The sequence below is a fragment of the Bombina bombina genome, chromosome 2 (assembly GCF_027579735.1).
Source record: "Bombina bombina isolate aBomBom1 chromosome 2, aBomBom1.pri, whole genome shotgun sequence".
Classification (NCBI taxonomy): domain Eukaryota; kingdom Metazoa; phylum Chordata; class Amphibia; order Anura; family Bombinatoridae; genus Bombina; species Bombina bombina.
Window position 1 is genome coordinate 969737344 of NC_069500.1, and position 19209 is coordinate 969756552.

The following is a 19209-nucleotide window of genomic DNA, read 5'->3' on the forward strand; positions in this document are numbered from 1 at the left end:
GCTGTGATTGGAGGAAGCCATATTATTCATTGCTGACGTATGAATAGAGGATCTCTAGGTGGGGGAAGCTGCTGTAGCAGTGAAAAGAAAAAAAAGTCTTTTTTTTTTACAAAACGGCTGCTTTCCTTTGTAAACTTTGATGAATGAAAGTGCCCCTGTTTTTAATAGTATTTTTAAAAAACGGGCTTTCATTTACCAAAGTTTACCTTCACTTTAACCTTTAAACTATTGTTAAGGCAGTTCAGGGCCCTTCCTTTCAGTTACTGCATGCTTTTGTCATAATATAGTTGGCATCTTCCTTGACAAAAAGATAATCAGAATTCCATATTTTGTCTTGTAAATCTATATTTTTGACAAAACTGTAGTCTACCTTATTACTTGTCAGGTCAAACAAGTGCTGAGTATCTGTGTGGGTGTCTGTGTCTGAGATTGTTTGTGTGTTTCTTTGAGTGTCTGCTATGTGAATCCTTATATGTGAGTGTGTGTTTCAGTGTATGAGTGTGTCTGTGTGTTTCTGTGTTTGTGTTATTAACTTTACAACATTTCCAAGTTTGACTACACTTAAGAATAAAGTGCATACATACGTTTTAGTCACTTGGTCAAAAATTGCACATGTCAAAGGGGGGGGGGAGGCCCTGATCAATGGTTAAGTAAGGGGCCCCAAAATTTCTAGTGGCGGCCCTGCCTATGAAGACTTAATTTGTGGCCTACAAGCAACTTTCTGAGATGTTGTTGCACAGCCCTCACAGCATATGTGAATATGTTGCTAAAAAACAGTAATAACTTTTACAAGAAGCATTTTTGCTAATGGAAATATATTGCAAAAATGATTGTATTTGAAATTGAAAAGAACTCAAACACATTTTAATTTTGACCTTTCTATCCCTTTAATATTATTTTAATGTGTATACATTTACAGGGAGTGCAGAATTATTAGGCAAGTTGTATTTTTGAGGATTAATTTTATTATTGAACAACAACCATGTTCTCAATGAACCCAAAAAACTCATTAATATCAAAGCTGAATAGTTTTGGAAGTAGTTTTTAATTTGTTTTTAGTTATAGCTTTTTAGGGGGATATCTGTGTGTGCAGGTGACTATTACTGTGCATAATTATTAGGTAACTTAACAAAAAACAAATATATACCCATTTCAATTATTTATTTTTACCAGTGAAACCAATATAACATCTCAACATTCACAAATATACATTTCTGACATTCAAAAACAAAACAAAAACAAATCAGTGACCAATATAGCCTCCTTTCTTTGCAAGGACACTCAAAAGCCTGCCATCCATGGATTCTGTCAGTGTTTTGATCTGTTCACCATCAACATTGCGTGCAGCAGCAACCACAACCTCCCAGACACTGTTCAGAGAGGTGTACTGTTTTCCCTCCTTGTAAATCTCACATTTGATGATGGACCACAGGTTCTCAATGGGGTTCAGATCAGGTGAACAAGGAGGCCATGTCATTAAATTTTCTTCTTTTATACCCTTTCTTGCCAGCCACGCTGTGGAGTACTTGGACGCGTGTGATGGAGCATTGTCCTGCATGAAAATCATGTTTTTCTTGAAGGATGCAGACTTCTGCCTGTACCACTACTTGAAGAAGGTGTCTTCCAGAAACTGGCAGTAGGACTGGGAGTTGAGCTTGACTCCATCCTCAACCCGAAAAGGCCCCACAAGCTCATCTTTGATGATACCAGCCCAAACCAGTACTCCACCTCCACCTTGCTGGCGTCTGAGTCGGACTGGAGCTCTCTGCCCTTTACCAATCCTGCCACGGGCCCATCCATCTGGCCCATCAAGACTCACTCTCATTTCATCAGTCCATAAAACCTTAGAAAAATCAGTCTTGAGATATTTCTTGGCCCAGTCTTGATGTTTCAGCTTGTGTGTCTTGTTCAGTGGTGATCGTCTTTCAGCCTTTCTTACCTTGGCCATGTCTCTGAGTATTGCACACCTTGTGCTTTTGGGCACTCCAGTGATGTTGCAGCTCTGAAATATGGCCAAACTGGTGGCAAGTGGCATCATGGCAGCTGCACGCTTGACTTTTCTCAGTTCATGGGCAGTTATTTTGCACCTTGGTTTTTCCACACGCTTCTTGCGACCCTGTTGACTATTTTGAATGAAACGCTTGATTGTTCGATGATCACGCTTCAGAAGCTTTGCAATTTTAAGAGTGCTGCATCCCTCTGCAAGATATCTCACTATTTTTGACTTTTCTGAGCCTGTCAAGTCCTTCTTTTGACCCATTTTGCCAAAGGAAAGGAAGTTGCCTAATAATTATGCACACCTGATATAGGGTGTTGATGTCATTAGACCACACCCCTTCTCATTACAGAGATGCACATCACCTAATATGCTTAATTGGTAGTAGGCTTTTGAGCCTATACAGCTTGGAGTAAGACAACATGCATAAAGAGGATGATGTGGTCAAAATACTCATTTGCCTAATAATTCTGCACTCCCTGTATGTGTATCGTACAGAAAAAGCAAAGCATGATCTTTCTTAAAATAAACATGCAAACATACACTTTTATAGGTGTTAAAAAGTTCTATAAGTTCTATTTAAAAAGACACAAACCTAGGGGGATCGTACTCAAAACTTCAAAGTGCACAGAAACCTGCATTTCAGAATCTCTCAATTGGAGAACATATGTGGCATTAGGGTTGATTCACTTCGACTCACATTTTATCAAACTGAGATGCATGAATCCTTGACTGATTTTGATGATGAGAGACAACAAAACTAGATGGTATCACACATTATAAGCAAGTTTCTATTCCTGTGGATAAAACAGGCTCTTAAAAGGATTACCCTCATCCTTAAAGAGCCCTTATAGTCAAAAAATGACATGCTCTAATTCGCTAGAGTATGTCATTTTAAGACTAGCAACCCAGCACCTCTATGTGTTTAATCCCCCTAAAGGACATAGTTGAAGTACTCTGCAGATCCCAATCGGCTCTTAAAATGATTACCCTCATCCTTAAAGAGCCCTTATAGTCAAAAAATGACATGCTCTAATTTGCTAGAGTATGTCATTTTAAGACTAGCAACCCAGCACCTCTATGTGTTTAATCCCCCTAAAGGACATAGTTGAAGTACTCTGCAGATCCCAATCGAGAACTGCTGCTGTTCCAATCACACGACTAGTCACATGACTCAGCTATGTAACTAATGCTGCTGGTGGGATCATCCAGCAGTGCTTTGTGTGTCCTGAAGGGTACTTCTATAAAGTGAAAACAAAGAATGTAATTTTTTAAATAAAATGGCCCTTTAAAAACTCAAACCCTTTGGTCTCTGAGAGATGCCTCAAATCCCTTTTCCTTGTAGCTCATAGGGACCTTAAGTGTTGACCCGTTTAATCGGGAATTTGATGAGGACTGCAGATGGAGAGCTCTGTAAGTTCTACAGATGGCTAGCTCACAGGCCAAGTAACTGCACCCAAGCTAGGCACAGTGATTCAGTTGTTTTAGACAAACCTACATGTCCAGCTGTCCATATATACATATAAACACATTTGATTCTTTATGTGCAAAATATAATGCCATAGAAATTGAAGCTTTTGAAAGGTTTGAAATTTATTTAAGGCTTCAAAAGAATAAACAAATCACCTTGATTTATCATTCTGTGCATTATAAACAGAGTTTGTCTGTATTTTTTATTTCTCAGGTTGATGTTTCTGGTGACTGCAAAGTGACCTACCAAACACAAAAGAATCACATTAACAAAATCAAGGAACTAAACAGTTGCAAGATACCAAAAACAGGATTCACAAACTCCAACAAGGTAAGACCCCAGGTATCAGTCAATATTTCTGTCTGTCTATTTATCTATCTGTCTACTGTATCTATCTATCTATCTATCTATCTATCTATCTATCTATCTATCTATCTATCTATCTATCATCTACAGTATCTATGTATATCATACATATGGAACTATATAACTATAGTTTTAATGAGCAAGAAAAGTTACTAGTCAAAACAATGATAAAATGGACAAAAACTTACATTTATGCTGTCATTTCTTTCCCTATACATGTACATGATAAAATTAATGTAACAAAATCTATGGTACTACAAAATGTTAAGTTCCCAATCGAATGCTCGGAAAATCCAAATTTTTACTTTCCCACCCCCCTTTGGCAGCTTTGCATGACATTACTAATTACATCACACTTTCGATTGTTGATGACATTGTTACTGACATCACTACTGACATAATTTATAATATCATAAATTACATTGCTACTACAGACAATTCTGCATCTAGTTCTATTCTTCTGGGTGTATTTTGCTGTTATGGTCACATGATATATAGTTTAATAACCATTTTTATCTAAACTAAAGAAACATTATTATTTTTAATAGCACAGCATGTGCATTATTAGAAGTATGATATTTTTTATATCTGACATTCATGATCCATTCAGTATAGACGTCAAAATAATATACCTCTGTGTTAACGTTCTTTTAAGTTATGTGATCATGCATATAAACAGCAAATTATCATATAGTGTAGCACAGAGAAAATTGTGTATTTATCAAGAATCATTTTACTTTGAAGAAATAGCAGTAAACTCTACGGTAAACTTTTATGTTATTATGTTTATGGTGTTGCAAATAGATCAAAATTATGATTTAAAGGGCCATTGTAGTTCTAAAATCAAAGGCTCTAATTCATTAGAGCATGTACTTATATCACTAGATACACTGCAACGATATGTGTTTAACCCTCGTCAAACATGTACTTATAGTTGCACTTGGGAGCTGCAGAGCACTGCTGGTCCAGAGCAGAAACTGCCACTGATCCAACCAGTAGCGCTAGTTGCACAGATGGGTCGTGCAACTAGTGCTGCTGATTGGATCAGTGCTCTGCAGGACCCAAGCAGTACTTAAAGGGATAAATTATTATCAGTTATTTGTAAAGTCGGCTTCATAGTTGTAATAAAAAAAAAACACTAAGCAGTGGGTTATACTTAAAGGGACAGTCTACACTAAAAATATTATTGTTTAAAAAGATAATGTCTTTACTACCCATTCCCCAGCTTTGCACAACTAACATTGTTATATTAATATACTTTATAATATTTAAACCTCTAAATGTCTGCCTGTTTCTAAGCCACTAAAGACAGCCTCTTAATCACATGCTTTTTATTAGCTTTTCATAATAAAAGACTGCTAGTTCATGTGGGCCATATAGATAACACTGTGCTCATGCCCGAGGAGTTATTTAAGAGTTAGCACAACACAGTACTAAATGCAAGTCAACAGATAATAAATAAAAAGTCATGTGTTCAGGGGGCTATCAGAAGATGGTTAGATACAAGGTAATCACAGAGGTAAAAGTATATTACTATAACTGTGTTGGTTATGCAAAACTGGGGAATGGGTAATAAAGGGATTTTCTATCTTTTAAAACAATAAAAAATTCTGTTGTAGACTGTCCCTTTAAAAAAATCATTGCAATATATATTATTCCTCACTTTAAAGGGATTTTACCTTTTACTTCCTGTCACAACCCCACAAGGGGGCTGTATTCTCTACAAGAAGGCAACAGTTTTGCTTTGAAGTGTTTCTACCAGACACCTATCTGCTATCTGAAATTAGTTTATTGACCATGTTCACTATAGGACTTTTGTTGCAAAGATCTTGTGATCATGTAACCTAAGTTCTGTAATAGCAGTTCTCTTATCTAGCTGTGGGCAGTGGCTACACTGAGAACTGCTCATTTAGCAAGAAAACAGGTAAACTGTTTGCTGTTTTTTTAACACACTTTCTTTTCATCTTTTGTTAGCATATTTTTGCTACTAAAGGAGCACTGTTTAATATCCTTTTAACTATGTGTTTGATCAGTTTGCAGAGATTAAACACGTTGCAGTGTCACTAGTCGCCCTTTTAACTGTTGCGTCCTTTTGTTGATATTTTTTTGTTACATATTTCATTAGGGAATTATTCATTTCTTAGCATGGAATACTTACTGTGTATATATGTGATATATTTTATTTTGCAGGTTCTTGGAATTTCCAGCAAACAAACATCTAGTACAATTTATGCTGTTGAGGATGGGATTATTAAATCTGCGCTGGCTGAAGAAAATCATGTGTCGATTCTTAATGCCTATAACATCATTGCAGCTAAAATAGTTTCAAAGTAAGTCCTCTATGTATGACATATTTAATACAAAAATGTCAAACATGTACATGTCAGCATACCCTTGACCCTAGCAGGCCCATTTATCAAGCTCCGTATGGAGCTTGAAGGGCAGTGTTTCTGGCGAGTCTTCAGACTCGCCAGAAACACAACTTATGAAGCAGCGGTCTAAAGACCGCTGCTCCATAACCCTGTCCGCCTGCTCTGAACAGGCGGACAGGAATCGCCAGACATCAACCCGATCGAATACGATCGGGTTGATTGACAGCTCCCTGCTGGCGGCCGATTGGCCGCGAGTCAGCAGGGGGCGGCGTTGCACCAGCAGCTCTTGTGAGCTGCTGGTGCAATGTTAAATGCGGAGAGCGTATTGCTCTCCGCATTTAGCGAGGTCTTGCGGACCTGATCCGCAGTGTCGGATCAGGTCCGCAAGCCCTTTGATAAATGGGCCTGTTGGTCTTCAAACCTGTCCTCGGACCTCCCTAACCGGTTATATTTTGAGGATATCTGAACGGGAACAGAAGTGAAAAAAATCAGCTCATTAGTAAACATAAAATGGTCTGTTATAGCCTAATCTATAAGCAATGGAAAGCGCTAAGACCCTATTCAACCAAAAAAACAGTATACTAGTAGTAATACATAGTAGCAAAAAATGATTGGATTCTCTTACAAAATCTCTAATAAGGACTCCGTGCTGCTTATGCCTGGGGAAAGACGTATCTCTAACACTCCCTCTGTATGGTGAAAATGTAACAGTCAATACAAAGTGAAAAATATAAGTGCACAGAGAAAAGAACGATAACATCACAAAGTAAAATACAAAGTCCATATTTCTTTTGGAATTATTTCAATAAAAGAGTCACAACTTTCACTTTCAATATAACAGCTCAAGGGTTATTCACATATGTTGTTCCAATATGAATGTATCCAGGTTAATAAAAACATGGGTGCTCACCAAACCTTACCTCAATATTTTATGGTAAGGGTAATGCTCTGTCAGTGAGAGGGGAAGGTGTATGGCCCTCACCGTGGTTTTGTAAATTCAATCTTTCTTGGAGATGATAGTATGTTTTCTTATGCGCCGACGGTCTCGTTCAAAGGGAGAGACGAAAGATAAAAATCAAGGAACATCCAAAAGTATAAAATGATTTAATATATCATGCAATAAAAATACAATTAAAAATTCTTACACATTGTGCCCTCAATCAATATGAGGTCATTAAAAAGCCACTGGTAAAGATATGATAACAAAATGTCTGTGTGCTGCTCAAGATAAGCGTCTGCCAGGAAAAACAATCGCCCACAGATATAACCTTACGCGTTTCGATGTATACAGTTATTTCTTCTTCGTGAGAGGTATGGGCTAAATATAGACTTTGTATTTTACTTTTTGATGTTATAGTTCTTTTCTGCTGTGCGCTAATGTTTTCCCCTTTATATTGACTGATTAGTAAACATCATTATTTTACCTGCTCTCATCCAAGGTAATACTGAGAATCTGGCCTGAGGACAGGTTTGAAAACCAGTGCCCTAGACTTTTGCTCGAGTGATAATATATAACTTTAGATTTGTAATATGAGCTAAAAAATAAAAGCGTTATTGATTGCTCTTGAGCAATTTTAACACACAATAGTGCTAATATTTGTGCACTACACTTGTAATCTAGTTCATAGGTTTTAAACTGTATTCTACGGCCCTGCAGATTCAAATAGTGCAATTTTAGACAAATTTCCAGTTTTTCCACTATTTAATTTGCATTGTTCCTTCATTTGATTTATGCTCAGAAGTAGCTATGTAGTACAGGGAGCTAGCTGCTGATTAGTGGCTACACATATATGACTCTATTCATTGGCTCCCAACCTGTGTTCAGCTAGCTCCCAGTAGTACATTGCTGCTCCTTCAGCAAAGGATAACAAAAAAATGAACCAAATGTGACAGTAGAAATAAACTGGAAACTTGTTTAAATTGTATGCTCTATCTAAATTATATAAGAAAAATTGGGGTTTTTATGTCCCGTTAAATTTGGACTATGGAATGAAACATGCTGAATTATAGAGATAAAAATACTACAGAGATTGGCAATTTATATTACATTTTCTGTATATGGGTTCTTGATACATTATAAGACATTATTTCTCCAATCTGCAGGCAAAAATTGCAGCTGAAGTCTGTTGAAGCTGGATTGAAGGAGGCTGCAGGAAAACAAATGGGCACTGTTATCAAGGCGCTAGATCCAAAATACTCTGCTCTACCGCTGGTGGCTGATCACTTGAAGCCTGAGTGTAAAAGTTGCTCATCGGTAAGTACTGTACTTTACATTACATTTATACCAGCATTGTCTACTCAAAATTCAGACCTAACAACCTTCTTGTCTCATGATATTTTCTTTACTGCAATTCTTTTCCACATATCAGACTAAAGGTTATCATTTAATTCATGGTAAACAAGACTGATTTGAGCAGCATACTTTGTTTTATAAAAAACAAATATTATATACAGATATTTCTACTTGTCAACCGACATGACCCTCTTAGGGACTTCATAGACAACACCCAAGAAACTGAGAAAATAGAAACTTGCTGCTGACCTCACAGTTTTGTGAGGACTCAGGGGACCTGATATTCAAAACCTCGCTGGCATGGAGAGGAATCACACAAAATCTTTGGGATTTTTTTAGACCTTGTATAATGTAGAAGTTTCTGTTTCACATAAAGAACACTACATAGCAACATAGCGCTGCGGAATCTGTTGGCGCTCTGCAAATAACCGATAATAATAATAACATAAACATTTCTCAAGTTAAAATTTGTGTTTCTAAAATGTTTTTAAAGGACCTTTCCATACCGACAAGGCTTCTTAAAATATCTCACCTGAGTGGCGAGGTTTTGAATATCAGGTCCAGTGAAACTTACACAATTTGATCTTTGACCTTCATTTCATAGTGTGAAAGTATAGTATGATCTGGAAAATATGCCACAAATAATATAAAAGCACTCCTTTATTGTGCCAAACTTCAAAAATATTTTGGGCTCACACAATGAAAACATGATTAAGTACGTGGGCCCAAATGTTGTCTGTCTTTTTATGTCTTTTAGCACGATAAAAGAGTGATTATGGGGTCGATTTATCATCAAACCATTTCGGCAGGCTTTCCCTGCCTACGACTGCAGGTTCTCACAAGAGAACCTGCGGTCCATATTTAACAAGCAGCGGTCATGAGACCACTGCGCTTCCCTATCCTTTTGTCACCTCTCAGGTGGCAAATTTCAATGACAGCTCCTGCCCGCGCTTGATTGGCTGTGTGCGGGCAGGGGGTGCAATTGCACGCAAGTGCAAAATAGTGCTTGTGTGCAATGCTGATAAATCAACCCCTTTATATTGTTTGTGCTGCTACTTTTTGGCATTTTTCCAGTTTATCTTTTGGTTGTGATCAGTGTTCCCTCTAAGTTTTGTGAGCGGGGCCCTGCAGTGAAACAGTTAATTAAAGCAAGTAGCACCACTGGTTTTCAAACCTGTACTCAGTCCTCTCTAACAGGTGAAATAATTAGCTGATTAGTAAACATGGTAATTTTACCTGCTCTCTACTAAGGTATAAATCTGGTCTGTTAGGGACGCCTGAGGTCAGGTGTGAAAACCAGTGCAATACACAATGCAGACTGCAAGGTGTGGCTCCATTTTTAACTGTTTCACTGCTGGGCTGCTCACAAAACTGGCCTTAGATGGAACACAGGTTGTGATGCAACACCCTGATTGCTTTAACACCAAATAAAGATACTCAGGTTCTGGAATATGACCAGTTTCAAATAATGTGTTATACCATCTCAATGATTTTAATAGCAATGTAATTATTTTTCTTATTTAAAATATTTATACTGAAATGAATTATTGTAAAAACCTTCTCCTTGATATTGTTCAACTGAGAATAGATACTTAGGGGGCAATTTATCAAGCTCCGTATGTATCTAAAGACCTGCTCTGAGGCCGCGGACAGAAATTAACCTGATCGAATACAATTGGGTTGATTGACACCCCCTGCTAGCGGCTGATTGGCCGTGAATCTGCATGGACTGGCATTACACAAGCAGTTCACAAGAACTGCTGGTGCAATTATAAATAAAGACAGTGTATGCTGTCAGCATTTATCGATGTGCAGCGTAAATGATACACTACATCCTATCATGTCTGCTCGCACTATGTTAAATATACCCCTTAGGCTGTCGCTATTTACCAATTTTAATTCTAAATGTAAATGTTATTAACTCATATTTTGCTACTACTACTGACTACATTGTTTGTTAAATTAGCACAAGCAATAATTAAAATGATAAATCACATAACTTTTTTGTATGATGTGTGTGCTTCATAGATCATCTGTTCAAGTAATTTAGACATATTCTCTTTAAACCAATTTTAAAAAGAGCAAAAAACGCGAGGCTCTGTAGTTATTAGCACATAGAGGGGCATATTTAACAATGTGCGAGTGGACATGATACGAAGTAGCGCATCATGTCCGCCTCACATCGATAAATGCCGACAGCATACGCTGTGGGCATTTATCATTGCACCAGCAGTTCTTGTGAACTGCTGGTGCAATACCGCCCCCTGCAGATTTGTGGCCGCTAGCAGGGGGTGTCAATCAAGCCCATCGTATTTGATCGAGTTGACTTCTGTCTGCGGCCTCAGAGCAGGCGGACAAGTTATGCTCGCCGGAAACAAAGGGGCATCAAAATCCATATGGAACTTGATAAATATGCCCCATATACTTAACATGCTAATGCTTGTGTTTACGTTTCTTAAGAAGTACATTGGTAGAAGAAATAGTAATTGATATAAGTTACAAACAACTAGTAACATACAATATAAGTAATCTGTAAAAAGCTTTTTAGTAAAACCATATTATAAATATATATGTAAGTCACTGATCTTAATAGTTATACAAATCAAAACATTGATATTCGCATCTAAAGATTTGTAAAACGGTTTATCCAAAATGCTATCTATGAGACGGTGAATATAAAAACACTTACCATGACTAAATATTTATATGGTGAAGTGTCAAAAAAACTATAAATAAAAAGTTTATCTACTTAAAGGGACAGTAAAGTCAAAATTAAACTTTCATGATTCAGATAGAGCATGCAGTTTTAAACAACTTTCCAATTTACTTTTGTTACCAAATTTGCTTTTTTTCTCTTGGTATCTTTTATTAAAGAGTAAAACTAGGTAGGCTCATAAGAGCTCAGGAGTGTGCATGTGTCCTTAGTACTATATGGCAGCAGTGTTTTGCAACATTCTTTGTAGCTTTGTTATACAATGTTGCAAAACACTGTTGCCATAGAGTACTAAAGACACGTGCACACTCCTGAGCTCCTATGAGCCTACCTAATTTTACTCTTTAATAAAAGATACCAAGAGAAAAAAGCAAATTTGGTAACAAAAGTAAATTGGAAAGTTGTTTAAAACTGCATGTTCTGTCTAAATCATGAAAGTTTAATTATGACTTTACTGTTTAAAAAAGCAATAGTTCTTCAAATAGCAGGGACATAGCTACAGGGATCACAGAGGTATCACATGAGACTGGATCCACATGTCCAAGGAGCCCATCTGGACTTAGCAACATTGCTAGAGGAGGAGCTTGTTAGACCCAGGCTACTTAGGTATCATGTTTTGTCCTTATGTATGCCCCTTGCAAATCAGGGCTTACAGTGTAAGAAAAGTTTATGGATTTGTCCTAACAAATATTATGGTACATAGTGGCCTATTTATTAAAGGTCTTGTGGACCTGATCCGACAGTGCGGATCAGGTCCGCAAGACCTCGCTGAATGCCGAGAGCAATACGCTCTCCGCATTTAACATTGCATTTAACATTGCACCAGCAGCTCACAAGAGCTGCTGGTGCAACGCCGCCACCTGCTGACTCGCGGCCAATCGGCCGCCAGCAGGGAGGTGTCAATCAACCCAATTGTACTCGATCAGGTTGATTTCCGGCGATTCCTGTCCGCCTTAAAAGGGCATCCAGCTCTTTTTCACTGCCCTTAAAAAGGCATTCAGCTCTTTTGCAATTTGCCCCAAAAACCCTAATCTAAAAAAACAAAACCCCCCAAAACATAAAAAAAAACTAACACTAAAGCCCCAAATAGGTACTCACGGTTTCAGAAGTCCGGCGAAGAAGGTCTTCTTCCAGGTAAGTCTATCATCTTCATCCACAGCGAAGGCGGCACGGGGGTCCGGAGCGGTCTTCCCAGATGTGGCGATCCTCGGCAGTGGTCATCTGTGGCAGCGGTGGCGGTCCTCGGCAGGGGCAGTCCTCTGCGGCGGCGGTGGTCCTCAGCAGCATGGAAGCTCCTCTTCATCTGATGTCCGTGGTATACTAAATATTGAATGCAAGGTACCTTGCATTCATATTGGCTGAATTTTTCAAAACAGCCAATAGGATTAGAGCAACAAAAATCCTATTGGATGTTCAAATCACGAAGCGGAACCTCCATGCCTTTGCGGAGGACTGTGACCACCGCTGATGACTGCCGCCAAGGATCGCCACTTCAGACAAGACCGCTCTGTACCTCAGTTCCACGCCACCTTCGCTGTAGATGAAGATGATGGACCTGCCTGGAAGAAGACTTTCTCCGCCGGACTTCTGAAACCATGAGTACCTTTTTGGGGCTTTATAGTTTTTGTGGGGGAGGTTTGTTTTTTTAGATTAGTTTTTTTGGGGCAAATTGCAAAAGAGTTGAATGCCCTTTTAAGGGCAATGCCCATACAAATCCCCCTTTAGGGGAAATGGGTAGTTTAGGTTTGTTAGTGTTAGGTTTTTATTTTGGGGGTTTTGTGAGTGGGGGGTTTTACGGTTAGGGGGGACTTGGTTTATTTGTAATGTAAAAGATTTCTTTAGGGCAATGCCCTACAAAAAGCCCTTTAAAGGGATATTGGTAGTTTAGCATTAGATTAGGGTTTTTTTTATTTATTTTGGGGGGCTTTTTTATTTTCATAGGAATTAGGTTTCATTTTTTTATTTTGGATAGTGTTGTTTATTTTTTTTTTGTAATGTTACCGTTTTTTTTATTTTCTGTTGTAATGTAGTATTTTTTTATTGTAATTAAGGGGTTAATTTAGGGGGTGTTAGGTTAGGGGGCTTAGTCATTAAATAAGTTTTTTGCATTGTGGGGGTTGGCGGTGTAGGAGTTAATAGGTAAATTAGGTTTAATGCCTTGTGGGTTAATAGATGTATTAAGTAGTTTGCGGGTTTGCGGATTTAAGGGTTAATAATTTTATTAGGTAGTTGTTTTTTTTCTTAATACTTTGCACAGGCGGTTAGTTTATTTTTTTCATAATACTTTGTGTGGGCGGTTAGTTTATTTTTTTCGTAATACTTAGTATGGGCGGGTATTTTTTTGTTTTTTAAATACTTATTGCGGGTGCTTAGGTTTTTTTTTTAATACTTATTGCGGGTGGTTTTTTTTTTGTAATGCTCCGTTTCCCTTTGCTGCATCCCGGTGGATTCCAAAAACGTCAGGGTGGTTTCTTCCACTATCCTGCCATTTTTGGAATCCACCGGGATGCAGCTTACGCTGCATCTCGGTGGATTCCAAATATGGCAGGGTGGTGAAAGAATCTGGTGGATTCTTTCACCACCCTGACATTTTCGGAATCCACCTGGATGCAGCATAAGCTGCATCCAGGTGAATTCTTTTGGCTGCAGGCGCAGTCAACATTCTGTTGGCTGCCTCACGTTTCCAACATTCCATTGAGGATGCGTGCACAACTGCCAACGGCGACGGACACATTACAAACATGATTATAGTATAGATATATATATATATATATATATATATATATAAAACAATTTTAGTAGTAATGTGTTTCTAATTTGATAATTAATAAATGGTCAATTCATATTTTCCAGCTTTCACAGCACTGGCAAGCCATCCGTAAGCAAATGGAGCCTGAGAACCTTTCAAAAGCTGAAGCAGCACGTAGTTTTCTAGCCCTAATTCACACTCTTCGTCATGCAAAAAAATCTGAAATCTTACAGGTCCTCAGAACTGAGAAAGATGATGTGCTGTGAGTACTGAAACCTGTGTGCTTAGCCTGGAGAACCTTAGTATATTCAAAAACCTCAACAGAACAATTACAGACCAAGATTTTGTACAACAACTGTAAAAATATGAGTAGATTAACTAGCCTAATTCTTGTTATAATGTGCTAATAATGTATGCAAAGAAAATGCCTACACTACTACATAAAACAATATATTTCAGGTTATTACCAGATGTTTTCCTGCTATTTAAGTTTTCATTAATTTAAAGGGAAATTGAAGTACTGTATATATCACCAATAAATTGCAATAAAGCACAGGGACATAACTTTTAAGAAGCCTATTGAGTAATGTATATGTTATATCCTTAGCTGTAGTCAGTTAGAGACATAAGGGTAGATTTATTATGCAGCAGATGCTGCAATCTACGCTGATAGTTTCAGGTCGATTGGGATGATTGTGGCTGCGAATGTGCAGGGGGCAGCATTGCACAAGCATTTCACCAGAAATGCTTGTGCAATGTTAAATGGTGACAGCGTATGCTGTCGACATTTAGCAAGGTTGAGCGGACATGATCTGCTACAACAAATTATGTTTGCTCCATCTTTATTTAATCTAACCCAAAAGCTCCTGCACTGATTATACAATTACAGCATCAAATTTTGCCGGATCATCCTGCAGGGTAAACTCAGGCTTCTATGGAAGAGCAGTGAGAACGAATATAACTATCAGACTCAAATGGCCGGGGGGAAAAATCAAAAAAGTAAACTGTAAAGTTTTTCATGTAATTTTTATTTATTTTTTTACTTTGTATAAGTCAATATTTTATGGGGAATTACATTTTGGTTTTAATGTCCCTTGAATTAATTTTACCTCGTTACATACAGTATTGACATCATTTAATGTTTGATCCCAAAACAAAATGTCTTTACCATCATTTCTCCTACAGACCTCAACTGGTTGATGCTGTTACCTTTGCTCAGACAACTGCATCTTTGAAGGCCATGCTGGAATTCCTTGACTTTGCCAATGGAAGCAGACCTTTGTTACAAGAAAGATTCTTATATGCCTGTGGCTTGTCCTCACATCCAAATGAGCAGATGTTGAAAGGTTTACTTGTAAGTTATTAATTGATTCAGAAGTCAGTATGTTAGCGCCTGATTATCTAAAGCTCAGGCGAGAGGAAGTCTGCGAGGTCCCTCAAATAATTTTAGATAAACAAATTTTAAATTGATTGATGTTCTTCTCTTTATGTAGGGTTCTGGGTGGGAAAGAGAGACAACTACATTTAAATTTAAGGTGTAAAAGAAGTCCCAAAGATTCAGTGTGATTCATCAGGCCCTTAGGGGTAGATTTATTATCCCCTCGACCTTGCTATATGCCAACAGCATATGCTGGTGAAATGCTTGTGCAATGCCGCCCCCTGCTCACTGGCGGCCAATCAGCTGCTAGCAAGAGCCGTCAATCATCCCGATCGGATGGGGATGATTTCAGTCTGCCACCTAAACGGTGGTGGACAAGTTAAGGAGCAGCGGTCCTATGACCGCTGCTTCTTAATCTCCATTTCAGGTGGACCTGAAATGATGGGGCTCCTAAGTAGCATTCGCTGCTTAATAAATGGAGCCCTTAGACTTAGATGTTTTAAACACATTCGGCTAGATTACGAGTTGTGCGTTAGGGTAAAAAAGCAGCGTTAAGAGGTCCTAACGCTGCTTTTTACGCCCGCTGGTATTACGAGTCTTGAAGGTTTAGGGTGACCGCACACTTCTTTGGCCTTACCGTTAAATGACTTACGTAAACTTCGTAAAGTCTTTTTTCTATGGGACTTCCATAGCGCTGATATTACGAGTCTGTCCTGGGAGGCCAAAAAGTGAGCGGTACACCCTACCCCATCAAGAGTCCTAACGCATTTAAAAGTCAGTAGTTAAGAGTTTTATGGTACAACGCTGTAGCATAAAACTCATAACTAAAGTGCTAAAAAGTACACAAACACCCATAAACTACCTATTAACCCCTAAACCGAGGCGCTCCCGCATCGCAAATACTAAAATAAAAATTTTAACCCCTAATCTGCCGCTCCGGACACCGCCGCCACCTACATTATATTTATTAACCCCTAATCTGCTGCCCCCAACATCGCCGACACCTACATTATATTTATTAACCCCTAATCTGCCACCTCCAATGTCGCTGCCACCTACCTACACTTATTAACCACTAATCTGCCGCCCCCAACGTCGCCAACACTATAATATACATATTAACCCCTAAACCGCCGCACTCCCGCCTCGCAAACATTAGTTAAATAGTATTAACCCCTAATCTGCCATCCCTAACATCGCCGCCACCTACCTACATTTATTAACCCCTAATCTGCCGCCCCCAACGTCGCCGCCACTATATTAAAGTTATTAACCCCTAAACCTAAGTCTAACCCTAAACCTAACACCCCCTAACTTAAATATAATTTAAATAAATCTAAATAAATATTTCTATCATTAACTAAATGATTCCTATTTAAAACTAAATACTTACCTGTAAAATAAACCCTAAGATAGCTACAATATAACTAATAGTTACATTGTAGCTAGTTTAGGATTTATTTTTATTTTACAGGCAAGTTTGTATTTATTTTAACTAGGTAAAATAGTTATTAAATAGTTATTAACTATTTAATAACTACCTAGCTAAAATAAATACAAATGTACCTGTAAAATAAAACCTAACCTAAGTTACACTAACACCTAACACTACACTACAATTAAATAAATTAACTAAATTAAATACAATTACCTAAATTAAATTAAATTAAATTAGCTAAAGTACAAAAATAAAACCCACTAAATTACAGAAAATAATAAACAAATTACAGAAATGTAAACTAATTACACCTAATCTAATAGCCTTATTAAAATAAAAAAAGCCCCCCCAAAATAAAAAAAAACCCTAGCCTAAACTAAACTACCAATAGCCCTTAAAAGGGCCTTTTGCGGGGCATTGCCCCAAAGTAATCAGCTCTTTAACCTGTAAAAAAAATACAAACAACCCCCCCCAACAGTAAAACCCACCACCCACACAACCAACCCCCCAAATAAAATACTATCTAAAAAAACCTAAGCTCCCCATTGCCCTGAAAAGGGCATTTGGATGGGCATTGCCCTTAAAAGGGCAGTTAGCTCTTTTGCCGCCCAAACCCTAATCTAAAAAATAAAACCCACCCAATACACCCTTAAAAAAAAACTAACACTAACCCCCTGAAGATCGACTTACCGGGAGACGTCTTCATCCAAGCCGGGCGAAGTGGTCCTCCAGAGGGGCAGGAGTCTTCATCCAAGCCGGGCAGAAGTGGTCCTCCAGACGGGCAGAAGTCTTCATCCAGACGGCATCTTCTATCTTCATCGTTCAAGACATCCGACGCGGAGCATCCTCTTCATCCGACGACTAAAACAGAATAAAGGTACCTTTAAGTGACGTCATCCAAGATGGCATCCCTTAGATTCTGATTGGCTGATAGAATTCTATCAGCCAATCGGAATTAAGGTAGAAAAAATCCTATTGCCTGATGCAATCAGCCAATAGGATTAAAGTTCAATCCTATTGGCTGATCCAATCAGCCAATAGGATTGAGCTTGCATTCTATTGGCTGATTCTATCAGCCAATCGGAATCTAAGGGATGCCATCCTGGATGACGTCACTTAAAGGTACCTTCATTCTGTTTTAGTCGTCGGATGAAGAGGATACTCCGCTTTGGATGTCTTGAAGATGGACCCGCTCCGTGCCAGAAGGATGAAGATAGAAGATGCCATCTGGATGAAGACTTCTGCCCGTCTGGAGGACCATTTCTGCCCAGCTTGGATGAAGACTTCTGCTCGTCTGGAGGACCACTTCGCCCAGCTTGGATGAAGACGTCTCCCGGTAAGTTGATCTTCAGGGGGTTAGTGTTAGGTTTTTTTAAGGGTGTATTGGGTGGGTTTTATTTTTTAGATTAGGGTTTGGGCGGTAAAAAAAGCTAACTGCCCTTTTAAGGGCAATGCCCATCCAAATGCCCTTTTCAGGGCAATGGGGAGCTTAGGTTTTTTTAGATAGTATTTTATTTGGGGGGTTGGTTGTGTGGGTGGTGGGTTTTACTGTTGGGGGGGTTGTTTGTATTTTTTTTACAGGTTAAAGAGCTGATTACTTTTACCTTTTAAGGGCTATTGGTAGTTTAGTTTAGGCTAGGGTTTTTTTATTTTGGGGGGACTTTTTTTATTTTAATAGGGCTATTAGATTAGGTGTAATTAGTTTAAATTTCTGTAATTTGTTTATTATTTTCTGTAATTTAGTGGGGGTTTTTTGTACTTTAGCTAATTTAATTTAATTTGGGTAATTGTATTTAATTTAGTTAATTTATTTAATTATAGTATAGTGTTAGGTGTTAGTTTAACTTAGGTTAGGTTTTATTTTACAGGTACTTTTGTATTTACTTTAGCTCGGTAGTTATTAAATAGTTAATAACTATTAAATAACTATTCTACCTAGTTAAAATAAATACAAACTTGCCTGTAAAATAAAAATAAATCCTAACCTAGCTACAATGTAACTATTAGTATTTAGTTTTAAATAGGAATAATATAGTTAATGATAGGAATATTTATTTAGATTTATTTAAATTATATTTAAGTTAGGGGGTGTTAGGTTTAGGGTTAGACTTAGGTTTAGGGGTTAATACATTTAATATAGTGGCAGTGACGTTGGGGGAGGCATATTAAGGGTTAATAAGTGTAGGTAGGTGGCGGCGACATTGGGGGCGGCAGATTAGGGGTTAATAAATATAATGTAGGTGTCGGCGATATTGGGGTCAGCAGATTAGGGGTTCATACATATAATGTAGGTGGCGGCGGTGTCCAGAGCGGCAGATTAGGGGTTAATAATATAATGCAGGTGTCTGCGATGTCGGGCGGCAGATTAGGGGTTAATAAGTATAAGATTAGGGGTGTTTAGACTCGGGGTTCATGTTAGGGTGTTAGGTGTAG

The 19209-nt window shown here is 38.2% G+C and overlaps 1 protein-coding gene across 1 annotated transcript in view; it reads left to right on the forward strand.

Moving 5' to 3' along the window:
- MTTP (microsomal triglyceride transfer protein) overlaps nucleotides 1–19209 on the forward strand; it is a 173616-nt gene that overhangs the window by 71473 nt on the left and 82934 nt on the right. Inside the window, exons 5-9 of the mRNA XM_053703476.1 lie at nucleotides 3681–3797; nucleotides 6024–6163; nucleotides 8309–8459; nucleotides 14065–14222; nucleotides 15146–15314. Coding sequence (XP_053559451.1) covers nucleotides 3681–3797; nucleotides 6024–6163; nucleotides 8309–8459; nucleotides 14065–14222; nucleotides 15146–15314 — 735 coding nt within the window. The remainder of the gene's footprint in view (nucleotides 1–3680; nucleotides 3798–6023; nucleotides 6164–8308; nucleotides 8460–14064; nucleotides 14223–15145; nucleotides 15315–19209) is intronic.